Consider the following 20,288-nt stretch of genomic DNA (forward strand, 5'->3'; position numbering starts at 1 on the left):
CACACACACACACACACACACACACACACACACACACACACACACACACAGGCTTGTGAGGCACGCTACAGTGGCTTGATTAGATTGGCACGGGCTTGTTTTTGCAGTCTCACTATGCTTCCATGTGTTTGTGTAGGCTTTTAGTTGTAGGCTCTGCAAACAAACTGTGACACTGAACACCGCAACTGGGTAAAATGAGCTGAACACAACCTTCAGCTGAGTTCAGATACTTTTATTATTTCATGTTGACATGAAAGATGAAGCTCTTAGAAAGAAACGGTTGGACGTACATCCTTTTTGAGTCATCCTGATCCAAGACGGTCTCCACATCTTATCAAAACAGAAATGTTCARAACTCAGTCAGTTTAGCAGATATTGAGATAAAATGCGGTGTGGCAGAAGCTAAACGCCATACCCATCACATACTCAGAGCACTGACAGATTTCACAAGATAATTGTTTAAAACTTTGCCATRTACTGTTGTAGTCAACCCTATCTGGCTGTTAGCAAAATATTTCATGAAGTAATCATTGCATGCACTATTACAAAGGATTAACTTTTGAAGACRACTTGYTWCAAGATAGTCGCCACCAGGGCWGAYCCGTGGCATACAGGCAGTATAGGCACAGGCTAAGAGCGCCATTCAGCTAGGGGGCACCACAAATGGAGAATGACACAAAATTCTTAAACTTTTTATCRAAGTGTAGTTGATTTAGTCAGTTAAAAAAAAAAAAAAAGAAAATCACGGATTACTCAGGTTTATAAAGGTAACTAGTTCTGGGTTTCTCAGCCTGCTTTGTTACTACATGACTTGTTTATGAGTTCATTACTACATTTCTTACAACTATTCAGTTTGTATGTAAAAGTATGTAAATTGGCAGTGAGATTTAGAAAATTGCWCAAGGRAAGCCACTTGAAATCTTGCCTAAGGCGCCAAACTGGCTAGGGCCACAGTGGCCACAGGTGATCAAATTATGCAAGCATAAAAATTGCCGAACCTTAATAAATTTTACAGAAAGTGAGCTAAATTTCCATGTGGTAGTAGATGAGATCCATCTTAAAYACATTCTTCAAGCACTGAAAAATCAATCAAGAACTTTGTTAAAATATTTGGTACAGAGGTGGGATTAATTAATCCCTTTAGGGARTCTTAGTTTGATTCAGTAAATAGGCTATTTGTTAATAGCAAGTGATTATTTTAGAATAAGTGCTATGGTATTTAGTAAAATTTTTGACAGTAGGCTGACACTGATTTAATTTTTTTGTTGATCAATATCATTTTGAAGATCAAGAATGGTATCCTGTTTTAATCACAATTCCTACAATTAGCTGAAACACCAGAKAGCCTGCAGGACACTTTAGAATAAAATGTGATATTTGTAAACAAAWATAAACACTGGGAATGTTTTATACTTAACTGTGCTATCTAGTCAAATGCTGAACAGTTKATATGCTTTTGTTTACACACTTATATTTTGAATAATTATAATTTTTTTTGCAGCAAGACACAATTAAGTGGGTTTACAACAACAATGAGAGTGCTGAGGAGGAAAACCGGAAAACTAACCAGAAACCCACCCCTGAGGAGAACGGAGACGGCTTTGACTGCAAAGTAGAAGGTGACCACACAGAAACACTCAAAACACACTGGAACCAACCGTTTGCGAAATAAAAAACAGTCGAGATGTTTATGGATGTAAAACATGCTTGTTCACGGGAACATGCAAACTTTTGCCGATAGGAAGTGAGATGCAGCTCCAAACAGRCTCATCTGGAATGTATCAGTTTGAAAACAGCCACCTCCTCTGGCTCATCAAGTGTTAATTACACCCAACAATTTATAGATCCCAGTGAGAGAGTGAAGCAGGAAAGCAATTCCCCTCAGAGCAAATAGCTCCGAAGCACAATTTATTGCTGTATTAAGTCATTGCATTAGCATAGGGCTGGTTATCTAAGTGCTGTTGGAATTTGCTCATCATTTTTATGTGGGGGTTGATAGAGGGAATCCATGAGCAGAGGGTCCTTCTCTGAAATTAGGTACAGATTTGGTGGTCTTAGGCCCTCTTCTGTGTTGAACGTCATCTTGAAAACACGTGGCAGATTGCAACAGTGTTTATGCATACTGTATGTGCTGTCTTGTTTGTGCGGACGTTGGTAAAAATATCTTACGCCAATGTTTTTCTTCCCCCGGCTTCAGAAGTGATGGACAAATTCAATACAATAGCCATCATTGATGGGAAGAAAGACCACGTAAGTCTGACCGTGGACAATGTCCACYTGGAGTACGGCGTGGTGTACGAGTATGACAGCACAGCTGGCATCAAGTGCCACGTTCTGGAGAAAATGGTTGAACCGAAAGGATTCTTCAGCCTCACGGCTAAGGTACTTTTTTCTGTTCCATTTATGTGACTTAAYTTCAGGTGTTTTCACACCACRAAAGTCCTTTGGTCAACTTGTTTGGTTCAGGCTAAAAGCGGACTTTATTTTTTTCAGTTTGGTGCAGTTTACGTCACATTATGCTTTTGTGCAAGACTATAATTTATAAACAAAGCCATGCGGRTGRCAATCRTTGCTCCCATTGGACWRAAATGACGGGGGCTAATACATGAGCAATACTATTTAGAATTTCAAGAGCAGCTCATTCAACATCGGTTTTGTGATGATACACTTCTAATTTTGGGACAAAGTTGGTAAATGYATGCCGCAACCCAAAGGAGACAAGATATTCTGCGTTCCTTGACCGACAACGGCTCATTGTTTTTAACACAATGTTAGCGTTAGCAACATTGAAGGGCTAATTGTTACCTTGTTGCTTAGCAATGGTGTCTCAAGAAGTCCAAAAAGGTGCATGCATGTTTCCTGTAGTTGGTTTGGTTTGAGGTCGGTCTGTATGCACACCAGAAGCGAACCGCACCAAAGTTCATTTGGAAGCGGACCGAGACCACCTCAAAAACGGGTCTCAGTCTGTTTATTTGGTCCACACCAGGGCTCGCATGAGTGTATTCACACCTGATGAAAGGTCCGGACCAACGGGGGAAATGAACTCTGGTCCGTTTAAAGCGGACCAAATGTGTCCWCCGTTGGAAAATGATAGTTGGCGCAGCAAAAACTCCACCAACAGCAGTTTCTGAGAGAATGCAGCAATTTCCACTGCACTGCATGTGTGATGACACTCTGATGAATCTATAAATGAATTGTCAGTCTTTGTCCTTAGGCACACCCACAGACAGCAAGGAGTCAGGTTTCGTCTCACAACCCTTCTTTGACAGACTTGATCATTACATCAAACTGTATCAGACAAGCTTTAACAAGATGATGTCACTTGGAATTAAAAATTGTGACTCTTTGCTGGGGGGTGTCTGCGATGCGTATTCTAAATATCTCGCTATGACACTAAAGCCTTGTTTTTTTCAAAAACTTGCAACAAACTGGACGTTAGCATCTCTGCTGGTGGTTCTGTAAAAATAACAACMTATTCAGACATATGAACTTATTGTTTTGACACTGATATAGTTTCAAAGCCATTTGTGTCATTTTTTTGTGGAGTTATCTCACACAGGTTCTGTAATATTTGAATGACAGTGGAGGAAAGATTCATAATAAACACAAATATAGTAAAGCTGAATTTTTTATTCCTATTTTGGTGGCACCTGTAGCTCATTTCAGCACCTGGGTCTCTTCGAACTGCTTATTTCCTGTTAAACCCTAGTAAAGGTTTTCAACTAAAAATAGCATCCAGAATATAACTCTTTGTTGTTTTTAATAATTGTTTAGTTTTGTCAGTTCAGAGAAATAAATAGAGAAAATAGCACAATAAATATTTCTGATTATTTAGATAATAAATACTGGTGTTTATTATTGCAGGGCTGTCCCTTTGTTAGTTCAGGATAACATTGAGGACGCAAACAATAAAAAAAATACATAAAACTGATTCTGCCTCATCAGGCTAAGGAGAAGAATAAAATATTTGCTGCTTTGGTATAAAGAAAATGTCAGTGATTTTTTTAATTAATCTACACGRACTGATAATTAAAATAATATTGCCCTGCCTCTAATAAAAATCAAAACACAAATTCAGCATGAATCCCCAAGGTATTTTCCTGGTCTGTGAGTTCCTCAGCACAGTTAAATCCACCAGCTTTTTTTTTCTGGATGTGTAGACCGATGGGTTTGAAGCTAGTTAAAGCTGACAGCTTTATTTCAGTTCGCTTATTTCCCGCCTGGCTTAAGAGCATGCTTTTTGCTTCCCAGCAGTGATGTTTACTGAATGATCATTATTGATTTAGGACACACAGAGGACTGAAGATCGACTCAGACGTGAAGAGCCACGCTTGGTGAAGTAGGGGAAAAAAAGCACTTTCTGCGTATTTCTGCCAGATCCCTCGTGAAAGGAATCTGTCTCTCTTGTAATGCATTAGTCGAGATCAAATGTGGGTTCATGTCTGGATCTGATGGAGATTTACAGCAGTTCCTTGCAAAAAGCTGCATCTTAAAAGAAACCTTACTGACATCCACAAAAGCATAACTCATGTGCGTATGGACTGTTTCCAATTGCTCCAAAGTGAAAGTCCTTTTATTAATATAATGAACATCTGCTCCAGCCTCTTATGTTGTCCTCTGAGACTTGCATGTTTTTTAATGTCGGTAACACCATTTTGTGCCGTAGTCTCKTCCTGAARCTACGTTTTTCTCTCCAGCTTCACTTTCATTTCAAGTCTCAGAGATTCAGCTTCCTGTTCTCATCGTATCTAATCTATGATCTGAACGATCTCCATGACTTTATGTATACCACATGAGAATTTTATATATTCTACTTCAAATGCCTGTGACATATGAAAAAGAATCGCTGCAGGCAAAAATGTGTTTTGTTTTTCCACTGAAAGGGGCTCTTGATTGTTCATTAACAGCCTGTTTTGTAGCTTCCGGACAGTATTTAAAGGYGTTTTCTGATCCTGGTCTCTGTTCACCTTTCCTGTGACCAGATCCTGGAGGCGCTGGCACGTAACGATGACCTGCTGGTGCAGATGTGCGGCAGRTTGAGTTCCAGCTGCGACGTGATACCTGAGGAAATACAGGTACGCTTCAATGCCATGTGCAGTGAGAGGGTGGAGCACATCAACCGACGCATCACCAACTACAGAAAGGTAACTCTCYGGGGTGGCTTTGATAGGAAACAGTAGGAACATTCATCTGTTGTTCGAAGCAAGTTTTCCTTTCTTCTTTCCCACTGAGGGYTGTATTTTTATGCTTTATGGAAAACCTGGAAGTATTTCGTTGTAGATTTAGCTTTTAAAGATAAAAGATGCTCAACAAAGCAATATATTCAAACTAAATAAACCCTTATCCCCAATTTACACTGCGTCCRCTCCAACTYAAAAACATGTACAATAGGTTGCCTTCAGTTCCAGGCCACCCTTGAAAAAGARATCTGTGATCTCAATRSAACTTGCCTGGYTAAATAACAATAAATAARTAAAAACTCCGGCACAACATTTGCAGTAAAACCATTATAATCAATGAGAGCAATTACACTGCGTCCGCAGGGCAGCACAGGGAGGTGGCGTGTGTATTTTTAAAATAATTCACCAAAGGCAGACTACACTTTGTTGAATTTTTTTACACCTCCTTATTTAAATCAATTTCTAACAACCCCCAACCCCAATATACAATACCCGTTCCTCGAAATTTATTAGATGGAAAATTCCTAAAASCAAGACTTCTTTTGGCCTTATGTCTTTCTGTTTCACTGCTGCAAAGGATTAAAAATTTTGTCAAAATATACTGCATTTTGACACTTTGTGTTTAAAAGCAGGAAGAGAAACAGACTAAAAGACCTTTGTAAGGTGTCATGTAACTGTTTTAAAGAACAAATGCATTGCTTACTGTATATGTTGAATGTACTGTATATGCTGTTGCCCTTTCCCCATCTTCCCCTTTTTAAGTGTTTTAGCACTTTCAGGCTAACATTGTAAAGAAGAAATTGTTCTTAATGTTTTGCTTGGTGAAATAAAAGTTTAAAATAAATAAAGAAAAAAGAAATCCTAGCTATATTAATAAATATATGTTAATGCATAAATGCTGTCAAAATGTATCATTCTGTTTGGGAAGCAGAAAAAGACAACAGATGTAGTTTCAACTGTTCTCGTCTGTCTTCCACAGAATTAATTAATTTGGTTGCATTAGCGAAGCTGCACGCAGTGTAAATCAGGGTGGAAATGAATGGCAGTGAAATGTGCGGCAGAGCAGACTGGAGCAGGGCCGCACGCAGTGTAAATTTGGGGTTAGTATGTAAATTTATATTGAAATTWAAAAAAATCCTCTAATGAAAAATGCTACAGGTACAGAAATGTGTGCGGCTGCTGCTGGTCAGGAATCCTTATATTTTCACCGATGTAATTGGTCAACGTGGACTGGAATGTTTTGCAGTAAAGCTGAGCGACCATAGTTTCCACTTTGTAATCCTTTCAAAATAAACTACTATGTCATAAAGATGCTCAAGTACAACAGCTCAATAAACAGAATAAATATAAACCACTGCTTGTTCACAAGAATTATTAAGCTAAAATGTTTGCCTTGGACTTCTTAAACTATCATGCACTTTATAAAAACTCCACAAACTTTGTAAGGTAGATGGCAGCGCTTTCATTTACAGAATCCAGAATGGTTTTTATCATTTTTCTTTTTCACATCTGCAAGCATGTGCTCATGGGCCAAACATGCCAGTGTGCGTGTGAAAGAGGAAAAGATCAGACTTAACTTGGATTAATTACCACTTTATAAATGTCCCTGCATAACAGCCAGGAATTTAGTTGTGAAAGAGCCCCTCATGGCGCAGAGYCTTCCTCCTCGAACCTCTGAAGAGAGAGAAAAGAGGGTCTGATAAACGAAGAGGAAGGAGAGCAGGGGTACGTTTGTAAAGGGAGAAAACATGAAGAGGATTTCAGAAAAAGAGGCCTGGAGGATCTGAGACAGATGTCAGGGCAGCTCCTCTCTACTTAGATGCCACACGCCCAACGCTCAAGCTAACTGAGATAAAGAGGATCATACTTTTCTTATTTAAAATATAAATCATGTAATAGTCTGCTTATAATATGTTGCTCCAGATGGGAAATAACTATTGAAAGATGACTCTCCATCTCCCTGTAGATCATGTTTTACTCACAGTATCTGTCTAAGAAAATGGGATTGAAACATTTGGTTGAGTGGAATCAAAGATTCGTATTTTTGAGCCACTCTGGAGAATATTTGTCGTTATTATGTTGTACACACAAGAACCATGTGTTGATCATTTATGTACAATTCAATTGTAGCGTTTAGCAGAAAACATGCTTGATATCCCTCTGGAAAATATAAATCCACAGCTCCTCTGCAACAAATTCGAACCATGAAATGACATTCTGGAAGTTATCAAAGCAACACGTGAAAAGTTACAATCTCGACACGAGCTGCTGGGAGCAGGTTTAAATCAGCTGGAGCGATGAAAGGCTGTGTTGACGTTTTTCCACATATGTGAGCAATGATAATCTGATGAGCTGGTCTTGAATCTTAGATTTTGTTTAAACTTTTATTCTGCCACACAGGAAAGAGGAATGTTAGACGTGCTTTTAGAAACGGGTGTTTTTTTTTTTCTGGAAAGTTTACAAGAAAAATATTGTTGACAGGTACTCCTCCTTGTGTTTCACCGAGCTCCTTTAAATGTCCAACTCTGATGCACATTAGCTAAATAATTCAAGAGTTCAGGTTGAATAATATCACAAACCTCCTGTCAACGCACAGCTTTTTTCTTTAAAGGGGCAATATTATGTGTTTCTCAGGCATACATTTAATTACTATACCATAATAAAGTATCTAGTATGTCACCTTTAGTTGTTAAAATGCTGTTTTTATGTTAAAATAGAAAATAAACTTATCTTCTCATCACTTCCTCTTCAAAACGCCTTGAAATTGGCCTCTGTCTCTTTAAGAACCTCTTTCCGCTTCCATCCCGTCCATTTCAGTGTGCGCGCGGGGGGGAGGGGGTGTCGGGTCACGCGTGCACTATGATGCAGTTTACTTGGCATCTGAAAATACATTTCCTCTAAGGTATTTTGAACCTAAAAAAAAGCTTCGAGTGAGAAGTAGTGTTAAGAGCAGCAGACAATTTAAGTTTCACTTTCACTCGTTTGCTCTGTTACTGTCGAGAGCCTGCAGGAGTCATGGGCGGGGTGTGTGGGGTKGGGGGTGGGGAGTTGTGCTCCATGATGAGGAAGCTCGGCTTAAAGACACGTCCCAGAGGTGTTTCTGTTCCCAAAAGGCGTTTCTGGTCCCCACCTGTCGTTTTGCTCCTCAGCATGGCTTCCTAAAAACGCTGCAGGATTTCTCAAACATGCATGAATGAGTCAAAGCAAGGCTTTGGACATGTTTTTTATGAGAGTATAACATTGTAACATGATATGAAACTCAAAAAAGTTGATTTTACATGATATTGCCCCTTTAAATCAGTATTGTATAGTGTCTTTATCTTTGTCCCAGTTTTCTAGGGTGCTAAAGAACAGAGCCTGGCCCACCTTCAAGCAAGCCAAGGCCAAGGTCTCCCCCCTCCACAGCAGCGACTTCTGCCCAACAAACTGCCACATAAATGTGCTGGAGGTGTCCTACCCCAAAACCACCACTTCTCTGGGCAGTGCCTTCGGCGTGCAGCTGGACAGCAGGAAGAACRCTCCGGAGAAGAGCAGGCGCAGCTCTGCGGAGAACGGTGAGAGTGATGCAGAATCAGCTCACGTATCTGTCGAGCTTCACAGACCAGAAGCTTTACTGACGACCCGGGTTTCTGTCTAGGTAAGCTGAACCCCACGGTGAGTGTCCAGCATACCATCACCACCATGGCCGCTCCTTCTGGTCACAGCCTGGGTCGTACAGAGGGACACGGGCTTCGTTTTCTCCTCAGAGAAGATGACCTGCTCACCCTGGATGCCTATCAGAAACTTCTTTATAAACTCACTGCTGCTGTTCAGGAGATGGAAACGCACGGTGCTCACATTCATGAGTGAGTAGCTTTTCATGCTTGCAAACTCTGCGTACTTTAACTATGTACAGTAGCTGGGGGTGCTCCATTGATGAACAGAAATGGACAGTTTTTTTTACAGAGAGTTAAAAGTCTCACAATGGAAGAGTGCACAACAAGATTCAAGCAAACACATCAGTAAAATTCTGAGTATTTACCTTTAATGTACAGTCCACACAAGAAATACATAAAAATAAGGTTATTTTAAAGTTAAATTATGACATTCTTCTACAAAAATTACTAGAATAATTTATTTACCCGTGTTTCTCTGCAAAAACCTTAAATATAATAGAAAAATATAATTTCCTGTATTGTTTTTTCTTTATATGTGGACTGTAGGCTACATTTGAAGTAAACTAAAATAGTTAGGTTCTTTTTCTACTAGAAAATATATTTATTAGTAAATTGTCTGTCTATCAATCTATCTAATGATCTATCGATCGATCAGTCGTAATTTTACCACAAAAGCATTACATTTGTGGACTGTATAGGTGAAATAAATATCTCTAAAATGTTTTTTTTTTTGTGGAAAAAATATTGGGAAAATATAATTTTCCCGTAACATTTTAGGTATAGTTGGGTACAATAAACAAATTGTAACATTTTTGGAATGCAGTAACGTTAATGTGTTTTAATATACTCTAGGTTCATGAGCTATTGTGCCAAGTCAGAAATGCATTTTTCCCAGTTACCAAGTAAATGTGATAAAGCTCAAATTTCCAAGGTTTTCACCAGCTTTGAATGCAGAATTACACATGTATGTCTTAAAAGTCAAATTCACAAGCGAGCAGATCCGTCCACTTGTGCAAATCTTGATCTCTCGAATCCTGATGTGACCTGTGCTCCCACTGTGAGACACATTACTCTCCATAGTTTTCATCTTGACAGGTGATGGAACAACTAAAAACTCTTTAATTTTTTTTGCTGTGGACTGTAGACACATTTTATTGTTGCATTACAATGTGATGATTTATTCAAAAACGAGCAACTATCATTCAATCAAATTGTAATTCAAAGACATTCTGTATTAAATTAACTTGAAATTCAAAGTTTCAGTTTTAAATRTACTCACTTAATACACAAATTGTGAAACATTTCACATCACTTTCATATCAAATAGAAKTTGCCGCAGAACACATCCTTGTTTGAGATAAAACACTGAAACTCCTGCAGCCTGACGGGTCAGTGTGCTGCATCTGTTGCTGGTTGAGAATACATTCTGGTCATTACTCGTAACACCTGTCCAGGCAYGCTATGCTATACACAGATGGTGGAGGAAAAGCAAAACTAATTGAGACCATCTTTCTTTCTAAAAACACACGCTCTTGCYACGTTTTTGTTCAGGATTTTAACCTTGGCAGGGTRTGTATGTGGACTGAATCAGTGCTTTCTGTTGGGTCACTCTGTATTCTGCGCGGTTTTTCTGCGTTTGGCACGCATACGAGGTTCATTGTTCGGCAGCACACGAGGCGCCGGAAAGCTTCGCTCCTTGCACCTCCACCAGGCAGGAAGTAACATCTCAATGAAGATGGGTGTGAAATGAAGCCAGGGGCTTGTCTGGAAAAATCCACTGATAAATGGACACTTCCACAGCACCAACAYGGACGTTAAGCGGTATTTGATATTTCTGTCAACAGCTCACTGATTACTGTATCTGTTAGGAATCTTATAATCATCCGGTTGATTCTTAAATCAGAAAGCGATGTTAGACRTTGCTAGATGATGCTGTCACCTCACCGTTGTAATGATGAGATGAGTCCACAGCAGAGCTGGTAATGACTGAGTCAGGACAGAGTCTGTCATGCTCCTGCCACTGCCAATTAGCTCGCTGGCATCCTTGCACCCTGGAACGGTCCAAGGCACATCTAGTGAGGCGATAATGACCTTTACTGTGAACTCTGTTCAAACATGCAGACTTTAGACAAGGCACTTGTTAAGGGTGGGAGTGTGCGAGGGTGGCTGTGAGGGTCTCAACATGGAAACTAATTTGGTCTGTTTCTAGTAGCTGGCTGAATGTATCAGTTTGACCTCCGTGGGAGTGTTGAGCCTTCCTTAGTGCTTCATTAAATTACTTTGCATTTTAGGCAGTTCCCATGCTGCACAGGGGTCATTACTACTACTACTACTACTACTACTACTACTACTACTACTACTCTCACTCTGCCCCTCCCTCTAAAAGATCTCCTGTTTTAAAAAAACCCCAGTGCTCTTTTTGCTTGTTCTCATTTAATAAATTGCACCTACTCAACCATCCACAGACAAGCTTTCCTTGTTGCTATTTTAAATGGTTTAAATAACCAGTTTAGATCCTTTGAAATAGGGGTTCTGTGGAAAAGCTACAAATAAACAATAGCTTTCCCTTTGTAAACAGCCATTTAAAAGGCCTCAGCTATGAGAAAATAAAATTTATTTCTGACTGCATTGATGAGCTAATGGYTGGTCCGAGCAAGTCCAGGAACACGGGATTGTTGCTGTTTTAAAATGATTTAAATTTCAGGGCATTTTATGCGTGCACGGTTTATAACCTTTATGTATCCATTAATTTTGCATTACAAAATATTTATTCAGAGTTCAGTCAATGGTTGCATGATGTTTGTGACCAGACTACCGCTGGTTGCGCAATAGTCTTAATTTTGGCCCTCATACCGCGCCATACAGACAAACTGGGAAGCCAAGGAAAACACTGACAGGACATAGACGCAAAAGCTAAAAGTGAAAAAAAAAGCAGTACATAAAAGTATAAACTTAAATATTCTGGCAGCAATGGAAATAATGCAAGACCAAACTGAAAACACAGAATGCTAGAGGTGTTCTTATACCACAGGGCATCATACCAGTATTTTTAAAAGTACTCATACTTATTTAAAATGCCTCGATACCCACCAATACTAATACTGGTTTGTGGTTTCGATATTCGTTTACATGTGTTATAGTTTATATTTCAAGTGAAAAGTTTGAAAGAAAATCATATTTATTACTTCAATTATTTGAAAATATTTCAACAGTATATATTATACTGTATATTTAATTTGACCCAGTCAGAGGGCTGTAGGCCGATAACAAARGAGAAACACCTTGTTCTAAATAACAGAAATGTGTTTTAAAAGTCGTTGTGTAATGGTTAGGTTTTAAATCAGTAAGAACTCAGTATTGTTTCTTGGTATTGACCAATACCCAAATTGAAGTTCTCATACTCGGTTTGACAAACTTGGTATCAGGACACACCTATGTAAGATGACAATTCTGTCCAAACTAAATTGGAGGGTAATTATTTGATAATATTGATTGTTTAAAAACTTTCCACAGACTCACACTTGGAAAGATTTGAACTATCTCTTTAAAAATTCACAGTTTACGGAAAAACAACAATCTCAATTGGCTATTTCATGCTTTATAACAAACAGTTCCTTCTTCTGTTTTCAATTTCAGGAAAGGAAGTCTGCTGTATTTCATACAGATTAGAAACATCCTTCTTAAAAAAAACAGTTTCACGTTACGTAATTTTTGATATTTATGGCCGTATTTTTGAAGAATCCATTTTGAGGCAGTGACCTGTGAACTTTTGTTTCGGTGTCTCAGAGAAAGGGTCACAGCTGTGAGAGGGCAAACCCAGCTTCATATTCTCCTCCCTTCCTGAATTGAAAACCAGATCGCACGAACTCGTCATTTTGATACTTTTTTTGTTTGTACACTTATAAAGTAGCTGTCAGAGAGWTGGACTTTTTATCTAACTATAAATTACAGAGGGCTGCAAAGATCCTTTCATTACTAATGTAAAGCTTGCAGAATCACTTTTAAATGTTGTCTCAAAATGTTGGTTTAAAAAAACCCCGTAAATAAATCTTTCTGGTTTTGTTCTGATAAGCCACGTCTCATTTACTGGCTTTTGAGGTTTCCCCGCGTTTCAATCTTCAGCTCAGCTTCTCTGATGTGGTGATTATTATTCTGCCGTACTCCCTCCCAGTTTTAGCCTCAAAGGCCCCAGACCGAGTTCACTTCTTTATTACCCAGTGACCAACCACAGAGCCAGGAGGCCTTCTYCATGGTGATGGAATGCCACTCTGCCTCGGCGCCGCATTGTGATGGTTTCTGGAGTGAACCGTAATGAGGGCAACTTGCTGCCTTGTCAGCCTGCGAATGGGTAGAGAAAGCAGGTCAGTGGGGAACGAGAAACAGCTTAGTGGATTTTAAACGGAGACACATTTGTCCAGCACGAGGAAGACGTGTCCATTCTGATGCAGCGCGGGGCGATGTAGCCCCTCTCCACTGTTTCCACTTTAAACTGAAGGTCAATGGAGCGACGTCATGGAAAATGTAAGCTGATTCAAATTCAAATGAGTCTGAAATATAAACAGACATGGTGTGTCAGAGTGTGCGTGTGTGTGTGTGTGTGTGGGAGGGGGGATGATCAAAAAAGTACAAGCCAAGCATTTATTAGGATATGGCTTTAAACACCACCATGTGTTGGTGCAACTGTGAAAATATCCTGTCCGTCCTGTTCCTGCTCCTCTGATAGATATCTAGCAGAAGCTCTTACAGAATATAAGACGGTGGCCGTATAAAGAGGGGGAACTGATCTTTAGCCACGTTGCAGCATGTTGACACAGCTGCAGCAGACTTTACGTTTGAACCTTTAAATATAATGAGGACCGCTGAGCATTTGAGGGAAAACACACAAACGTGCTGCGGTTTWCTTTTTTGGGCCCACACGGTCCGCTATCGGCGCTCACCATACGAGCGTACTGTACGTTCTGTATCTGCGTGTTGTCCTGATGCATCTCAGTAATCCAGGTAAAAAATCAAAAAGAAAAAAATTGTATAGGTCCCCTGGACGGGTTCTTCTCTAATGAAAYGTTTCGTCTCTCCTCCAAGAGACTTCTTCAGTCTGAGTTTCAGGCAAAATTCAGGCTTTTAAGCACTGCCTCCATGTGACTGATACTCACATCACATGGATATCGTTGACACCTAATTAACACCTATTGTTAACAGGGGGTGGAGTGATACTGGCAATAGCAGCACTGTAGGAGGGGGACAATCTGTATCTGCGTGTTGTTTTGTCTGATAAAACGTACATTTTTTTCCCTCCTCTTTTCTTCCTTTCTGTCCACATCAGCCTTCTATCTTCCATCACCTACCCTCCAGCGTCAGAGGCGGGGCACCCAGAGAGCTACATTTCTGCAGAAAGTGAAGGAGAGAGAGGTGAGAGGAATGGGAAGAAGGTGTGTTTCAATGTGGCGGGAGACGAGCAGGAGGACTCCGGACACGACACAATCAGCAACAGAGACTCGTACAGGTAAAACCAAAGTGAGAGCAAGAAACACTAGGACTGTCCCACGGTAAAGTTTGTTTTAGTCTAATCTCGTGATCTCAAGTTTTACTAGAAGTTTTAAATGTATTCACACTAATTACTTAAGTAGAAGTATAGATACTAGTAGCCTGGTAAAAACAGCCCCTTGTTCTTCGCTTTGCTTGGTACAAAGGGTCTGGAACCTCGGCTGTTGAGAAGCAATTTCTTGCTGGAGGCGTGGACTCTGTTGAAGTTTAAAACGATTGGATCTGACTTTACCCAATCGCTAACGTTTGGCCGTGACGTGTGTAGCGCACCAGCTCGACTGTGAAGGAGGCTAAGCTAAGAAGCTAAAAATGGGATAATCAGCACTCCAAAAAATACTGTTTTAATAAGGCTGTTGACGACAACAAGTAGCCGAAATGCGTCCTGTTTTCTGCCCTTATTAAAACAATAGTACTTTTTGGAGTGCTGGTTATCCCATTTTTTTGATCCTTCAGAACCAGGCACCCATTTACTCTCTTTCCCTTTTTATAAGGAAATTTGAGTTGTGCGCACTAAAATTTTTTTCTTATTAAGCTAAGAAGCTAACCAGAAATTGCATGTGACGTAAACAACCATCTCCTACTGGGAAGAGAGAGTTACAGAGCCGAACGAGACGGCTGTAAATGAGAGCCGCAGTGTTTGTGAGACAACTTTAATTTAATTTAATTTGGAAAACTTGTCAACACGGACTGGCTTCATTCACTTCCTCCACCGCCATTACTAAAGTACAGCCAGACTAAAACGGCGCAGAAAATCAATGTCGTTTACAACTCCTCCTTCTGTTCTCTGATTGGCCTGGTTGAAATTCTACAGGAGAAATCCAAGTCCATGGAGGAAAGCCCAGACGGAGCAGAGAAGGGAATTTAGAATTGAGCAGAATTCTGAAGGCAATGGCCRGGCTAAGATACTATGGTTTAAAAATACTGGTTTACAGGTAGAAGTATCAACTTGTGTTTTTAACTCAAGTAAAAGTGTAATAAACGTACTGGTTTTGAAACTACTTAATTGACAAGCTGGGATACCTTAAAATGTAAGGAGAAGAAAGGTACATTGGCTGAAAAAAAATCACTCCATTAAAGTATAGATAACCAGAATTTCAACTTAAAGTAATGAAGTACCGTAGTTGTACTCCATTACTTGACACTCTGCCATATTGCAAAATCTTGCTTTGTTGATTTTGATTAGCTTTGTTGTAAATTGAGTTAACCCTAAAAGTTAATCCGTTGTAGATGTACCTAAATATGTTGATTACTTTCTGTGATTATGTAAAAAATGTCAGTGGGTTCATGAGATGTTTTGCTAAAAGACAAGCAAGCACGTCGACATGGGCAATTAAATTATGAGAGAAATGACAAGCAATGAGGAAAACATTTTGTTTTCTTTGTGCTTTCAAATGACTTCATGTATATTTCGTGTTTGACGGTCTTTTGTTCTCTTGTCAGCGACTGTAACAGCAACAGGAACTCCATCGCCTCCTTCACCAGCATCTGCAGCAGTCACTGCAGCTCCTACCTTCACAGCGACGAGATGGACTCAGGTGCACAAATACGACACAAACATCCCCAGATAAACATGAAAGGATTGTGTTTTCTGTGTTGTATTTAAATCAATAATTGGACATAGTCGAACAATGATGGTATGTTTCCCATGTTCGGACTGAATAATTGTACAGTGGGAAAAAAAATCATGTTAATTTATTGGTAAATATCTTCTTTAATGTTTAAAATTCAGCTAGATGAACTTTAATGCTTTTTCATTAGCTTGGATATTTTTCTTGCCATCAATAATGATGCAAATTAACCACCTCACGTACATGCTGCATCTATGTGTACGTTTTTCTTTACACTGAGGAATCCTTTGATATGAAGCATTAAAAATAGTTTGTCAGTATGCTTGTTCGTCACAGTAGCGYGTCTGCAGTTAATTTTGACCAGTTTTAATGGYGTTTCTGCAGGAGATGAGATGCCCTCTAGTGTGTGGCTGTCCCATGACAAGCAGAAGAAACTTCAAAGCTTTCTGGAGCATCTGTTTAGCCAGGTGAGTCAACATAATACTCCGACATTAATGGGTAATGTTTTGTTAAAGATCAGCCGTTTATTGAAACCTTTCTGTATAGAAAACATAACCTGTAATAGAATTTTCTCTCCAGCTAGAAAAGGCCAAATTGGAAAAGACTTGATGATTTTTCTAAAATTTACAGCACAGATCTACCAGACCTGACTGCATACACACACACACACACACACACACACACACACACACACACACACACACACACACACACACACACACACACACACACATGTTTGTTTTCATGTGCTCATAGGGACGCTCAGTTGACTTGATTTATTTGTCAATTAGCCAAAGTTTACCTTTAAAAGCTAGGAGCCAAACCCTAAACCAGTGGTTTATTGAATTATTATCTGTCATGCCCCCCCTAAGGAACATAAATCCTTTCCACCCCCCAGGATTGAAATAGTATTGGGAGAACCTGATGAAATTTAATTATTTATACAAACCACTGTATTTGTTTCCGGCACCATCATTCTGCATATAATCACCTGATAATGGTAGGGGAAACAGAACATTATGTAAAAGAGCAACAGTTATATTTTTCTTTTAAATTAGTTTATTTTGCTGCATTGAATCAGGATTTTAAAATCTAAAATTGATTTTATATATGTTTTCATAACAAATTAATAAAAAAATTTGTTTAACTTTAAGATACATGAGGTACCTTGGTTTCTGTGGTTCTCCTTCAAGGCCAGTGAATTCTTAAAAAAAGTATATTATTTTAGTGCTGGTCTTAAAGGGATTGTTTAGATTGTTTGATGTGGATTTGTTGTCAACAGTTTGTAACTTAATCTAGTAGTTGAGAGCAGTAAGCAGCATGTGAAAGTTTGAAATATCAGAATAACACAAAAACACTGTTAGACTTTTACATGGAGAGTTACTGGTGACAAAGCTTTCAGCTGAAACAAACACAGACCTCCAAGATCTAATGCAAAAGAGACAGTGGTGTAAAGTTTTATAAAACATCATTTGAATGATGTCATTTGTGAAATCTTTGTGTTCAAGCTGTCTTAAGAGGTCAGACATCTGCTTTGACCTGGCTCTGACTGATGTTCTAAACTGGTGATTTGACCACTTCCTACTGCAGATAAGATACTGACTGCTGATAGCAACTCCACAGAACACCATTTGAAAAACAGTTTTTTTAAACAGAAAAAGACCAACATTTTGTCTCAGAGCGTACAAACTGTTCCTGTAAGTTATTGAACCTAATCATTAATAAAAACAACATACTTCACAAGCAGCTACAGTAAAAGGATTATTCGATCGCCAGTAAAAAGGAAAAATATTAAAAAAATATTTTTTGCTGTCTCTGCACTCTGTTTTGTCATTTGTTTTGTTGTCAGGCAGTTTCCCCTGCTTTGTTTTACGCATCGCAAAATTATTCATTTGGGTTCTCTGAGGTGGTGTGTGTGTGTGCATGTGCGTGTGTGTGTTTGTAAGACTGAGGGGAAGAATACGCAGGTGTTGGTTCTGTGTGGCGAGCAGTTTTTGCTTCCCTGCACATACTTTAAATCCCGGCCCAGCAGGAGACCGGATCATGTGTGCCACGCTGACCCGTGTGCTTCCTTCAGGTGGATTCAATCAGCAGCATGCTGAGAGGAGCGGTGGTGGCTCGGTCCTTTGAACAGACCAAGTGTTTCATGCCTGGAAGAGGAATACAAGGTGAAAAAAAAGACACATTTACACAATTAGTACTTGTTAAAATCCGCTTTTTATGTGTGGGAAGTTTTTATTTTGACATTTCAAATGTCCATTTAAAACATTCTTTTTAGTATTGACATCTCCTGGGAGAGTTCCTCCTGCTGTGTTGCTCCTGATGTGAGCCTGGGAGGAAAACGATGATATAATAGACTCTTTTGTTCAGTATTGACATTAAACAGAGCAGGCGATGAACACAAAAAGGCTGCGACTTCCTGTTGCATAATGTGATGGTAGACAAATGAGGGGAAATTATTGTGGGTGGATTCCAGAATTAAAAAAGTTTTCCCAGCCTTTTCTTCTCTCCTTACACTCCTCTTCAGTATTTCTGCTTTTATTCCTTCTTGTTTCTGTTTTAGTGTTGAAACCGAACTATTTATTAAGGTGCTCAGCCTCACTTTTAAAACTATTAATTTGCTTATTTGTCAATGAAAGCTGTGAAAATGTGAAAGATGAAGCCACATGTTCTGGTCTTTACCAAACATTTTATCTTTGCCTCTAATGTAACATTCAGTCTTGTACAAAGTTATAAGCTATWTTCTAGGAAGTATCTTCATATTTTYGCTTCATGAGTTTTGTAAAATGTGTCCTTGAGGGAAGAGTGTAACCTGAACAAAAGTGTGAACTATCATAGTGAAGTCTTTATGTTTGACCATAGACAGTCTCACATCAGTGACGATCATGTTAATACTTTCAGTCATGACAGCTGCTTATTACAATGAATCAATAAATGTCTTGTTTCAGTYGTAGTATTAGGTTAAGGMAAGTGTCTTCACTCAGACATTGTCAGCAAATTAAAACTTAATCATTAAATTAAAACCATCATAAACTGCCCGACACAACAAATCCACAATGAAATTTATTGATTACGGTAGTTTTTGCAGCCCTAATCTTCATACTCAGCTACAAATGTCTGCCTATGTCCTGCTGGAGTGGGACATGATCTGTGTCATATGCAGGTATAACAACAGGAGTAACAACTTTAAACTTCTTACATTTTTATTTAAATGTAACGAATAGAAAGTACAGATAAATGAGTGAAAATGTAAAGAATAGAAGTAAAAAGGTGGCTGAAAAATAATTACTCAAGTAAAGTATAGGTAACCAAAATTTCTACTTAAGTAAAGTATTTGTACTTTGTTACGTTACAACTGTGATAAGATTGTATGTCTTACAAGGAAAATTAGACAATATGAGACAAGCCCAAAATATTCCCATTTCCTGCCTCAAAGACAAACTGGAACTTCATTCAGGTTAGACCCATTTCTGAGGTACCAGAACCAAAGAACTGATTTCAAAAAGGGCGTGTGGAAGCAAAAATGCTTCATAATTTATCTACAAAAAGTCCAAAAGAAAARCAGTTCTGGATTCGTCTTTTCCACACTGTGAGAAATTCGGGCTATTGTATCCTTGAGGGCGACTTGACAGTGGTGTGCACTTTAAGCAAACAGCAGATTACCCAGTCGTTCTGTATGTTTTGATAATTCAAGCCTCCAGACAGCCCGACCCATTTGGCACACAGACTCCTCTCATCTCCAGCTGTCCTCAAGTGAGCGCGGATACGCTTGAACTGAAAATAGGCCTGCTTGTGTTTGTGCGCCTTCAGGAGGCACGTAGGGCCTTGATCATGGCACATCCATCTCATCTTCAGAAATGTGGGAGCTTGATAACAAAGCGAATGGGATTATCTAAMAAGTAGAGCATTTCTTCATCTGATCTCACATGCTGTTGCTTCACACACGCACACACACTATACATATATCCCATTTTAATCATTGAATCCCAGATCTGTTCTACTTTAAGTTAAAGTTTATTATAAGTCTATTTGTAGAGGAGTTACATAACGGAGAGTTTTCCCCACTCTCGTATCATGACTRTAAAAACAAACAAACAATAAATAATTGAACCGTAGCGGGTCAACAACTGGTGTTCTGCTCATAAAACAAAAGGAGATTCATATTTGGACGAAGAGCTAGCATGACAGCGACTGCAGTGAAAATAAAAAGAGCGGGCTGTTGTTACGCAGACAAATGGGCACAAAGAAAGTGAGTCAAATAGTTAAAGTTTAAATATCTGAGAAGGTGTTTTAGATGCTGTTAAACTATGAGTAGAATTTCCTCTGAAAGTTTAGGTTTAAAA

The 20,288-nt window shown here is 39.1% G+C and overlaps 1 protein-coding gene across 1 annotated transcript in view; it reads left to right on the plus strand.

The window, feature by feature from the left end:
- The window catches only part of prex2 (phosphatidylinositol-3,4,5-trisphosphate-dependent Rac exchange factor 2), a gene marked incomplete in the record, with an annotated part of 112,041 nt that overhangs the window by 56,268 nt on the left and 35,485 nt on the right, over positions 1–20,288 (plus strand). The window contains 9 exon segments of the mRNA XM_014002299.1: positions 1,502–1,619; positions 2,198–2,382; positions 4,983–5,144; positions 8,512–8,734; positions 8,818–9,025; positions 14,157–14,336; positions 15,818–15,912; positions 16,330–16,412; positions 18,023–18,113. Of these exon segments, the coding sequence (XP_013857753.1) occupies positions 1,502–1,619; positions 2,198–2,382; positions 4,983–5,144; positions 8,512–8,734; positions 8,818–9,025; positions 14,157–14,336; positions 15,818–15,912; positions 16,330–16,412; positions 18,023–18,113 (1,345 nt within the window).

The sequence above is a fragment of the Austrofundulus limnaeus genome, unplaced genomic scaffold, assembly GCF_001266775.1.
Source record: "Austrofundulus limnaeus strain Quisiro unplaced genomic scaffold, Austrofundulus_limnaeus-1.0 Scaffold12, whole genome shotgun sequence".
In the NCBI taxonomy this organism is placed as follows: Eukaryota; Metazoa; Chordata; class Actinopteri; order Cyprinodontiformes; family Rivulidae; genus Austrofundulus; species Austrofundulus limnaeus.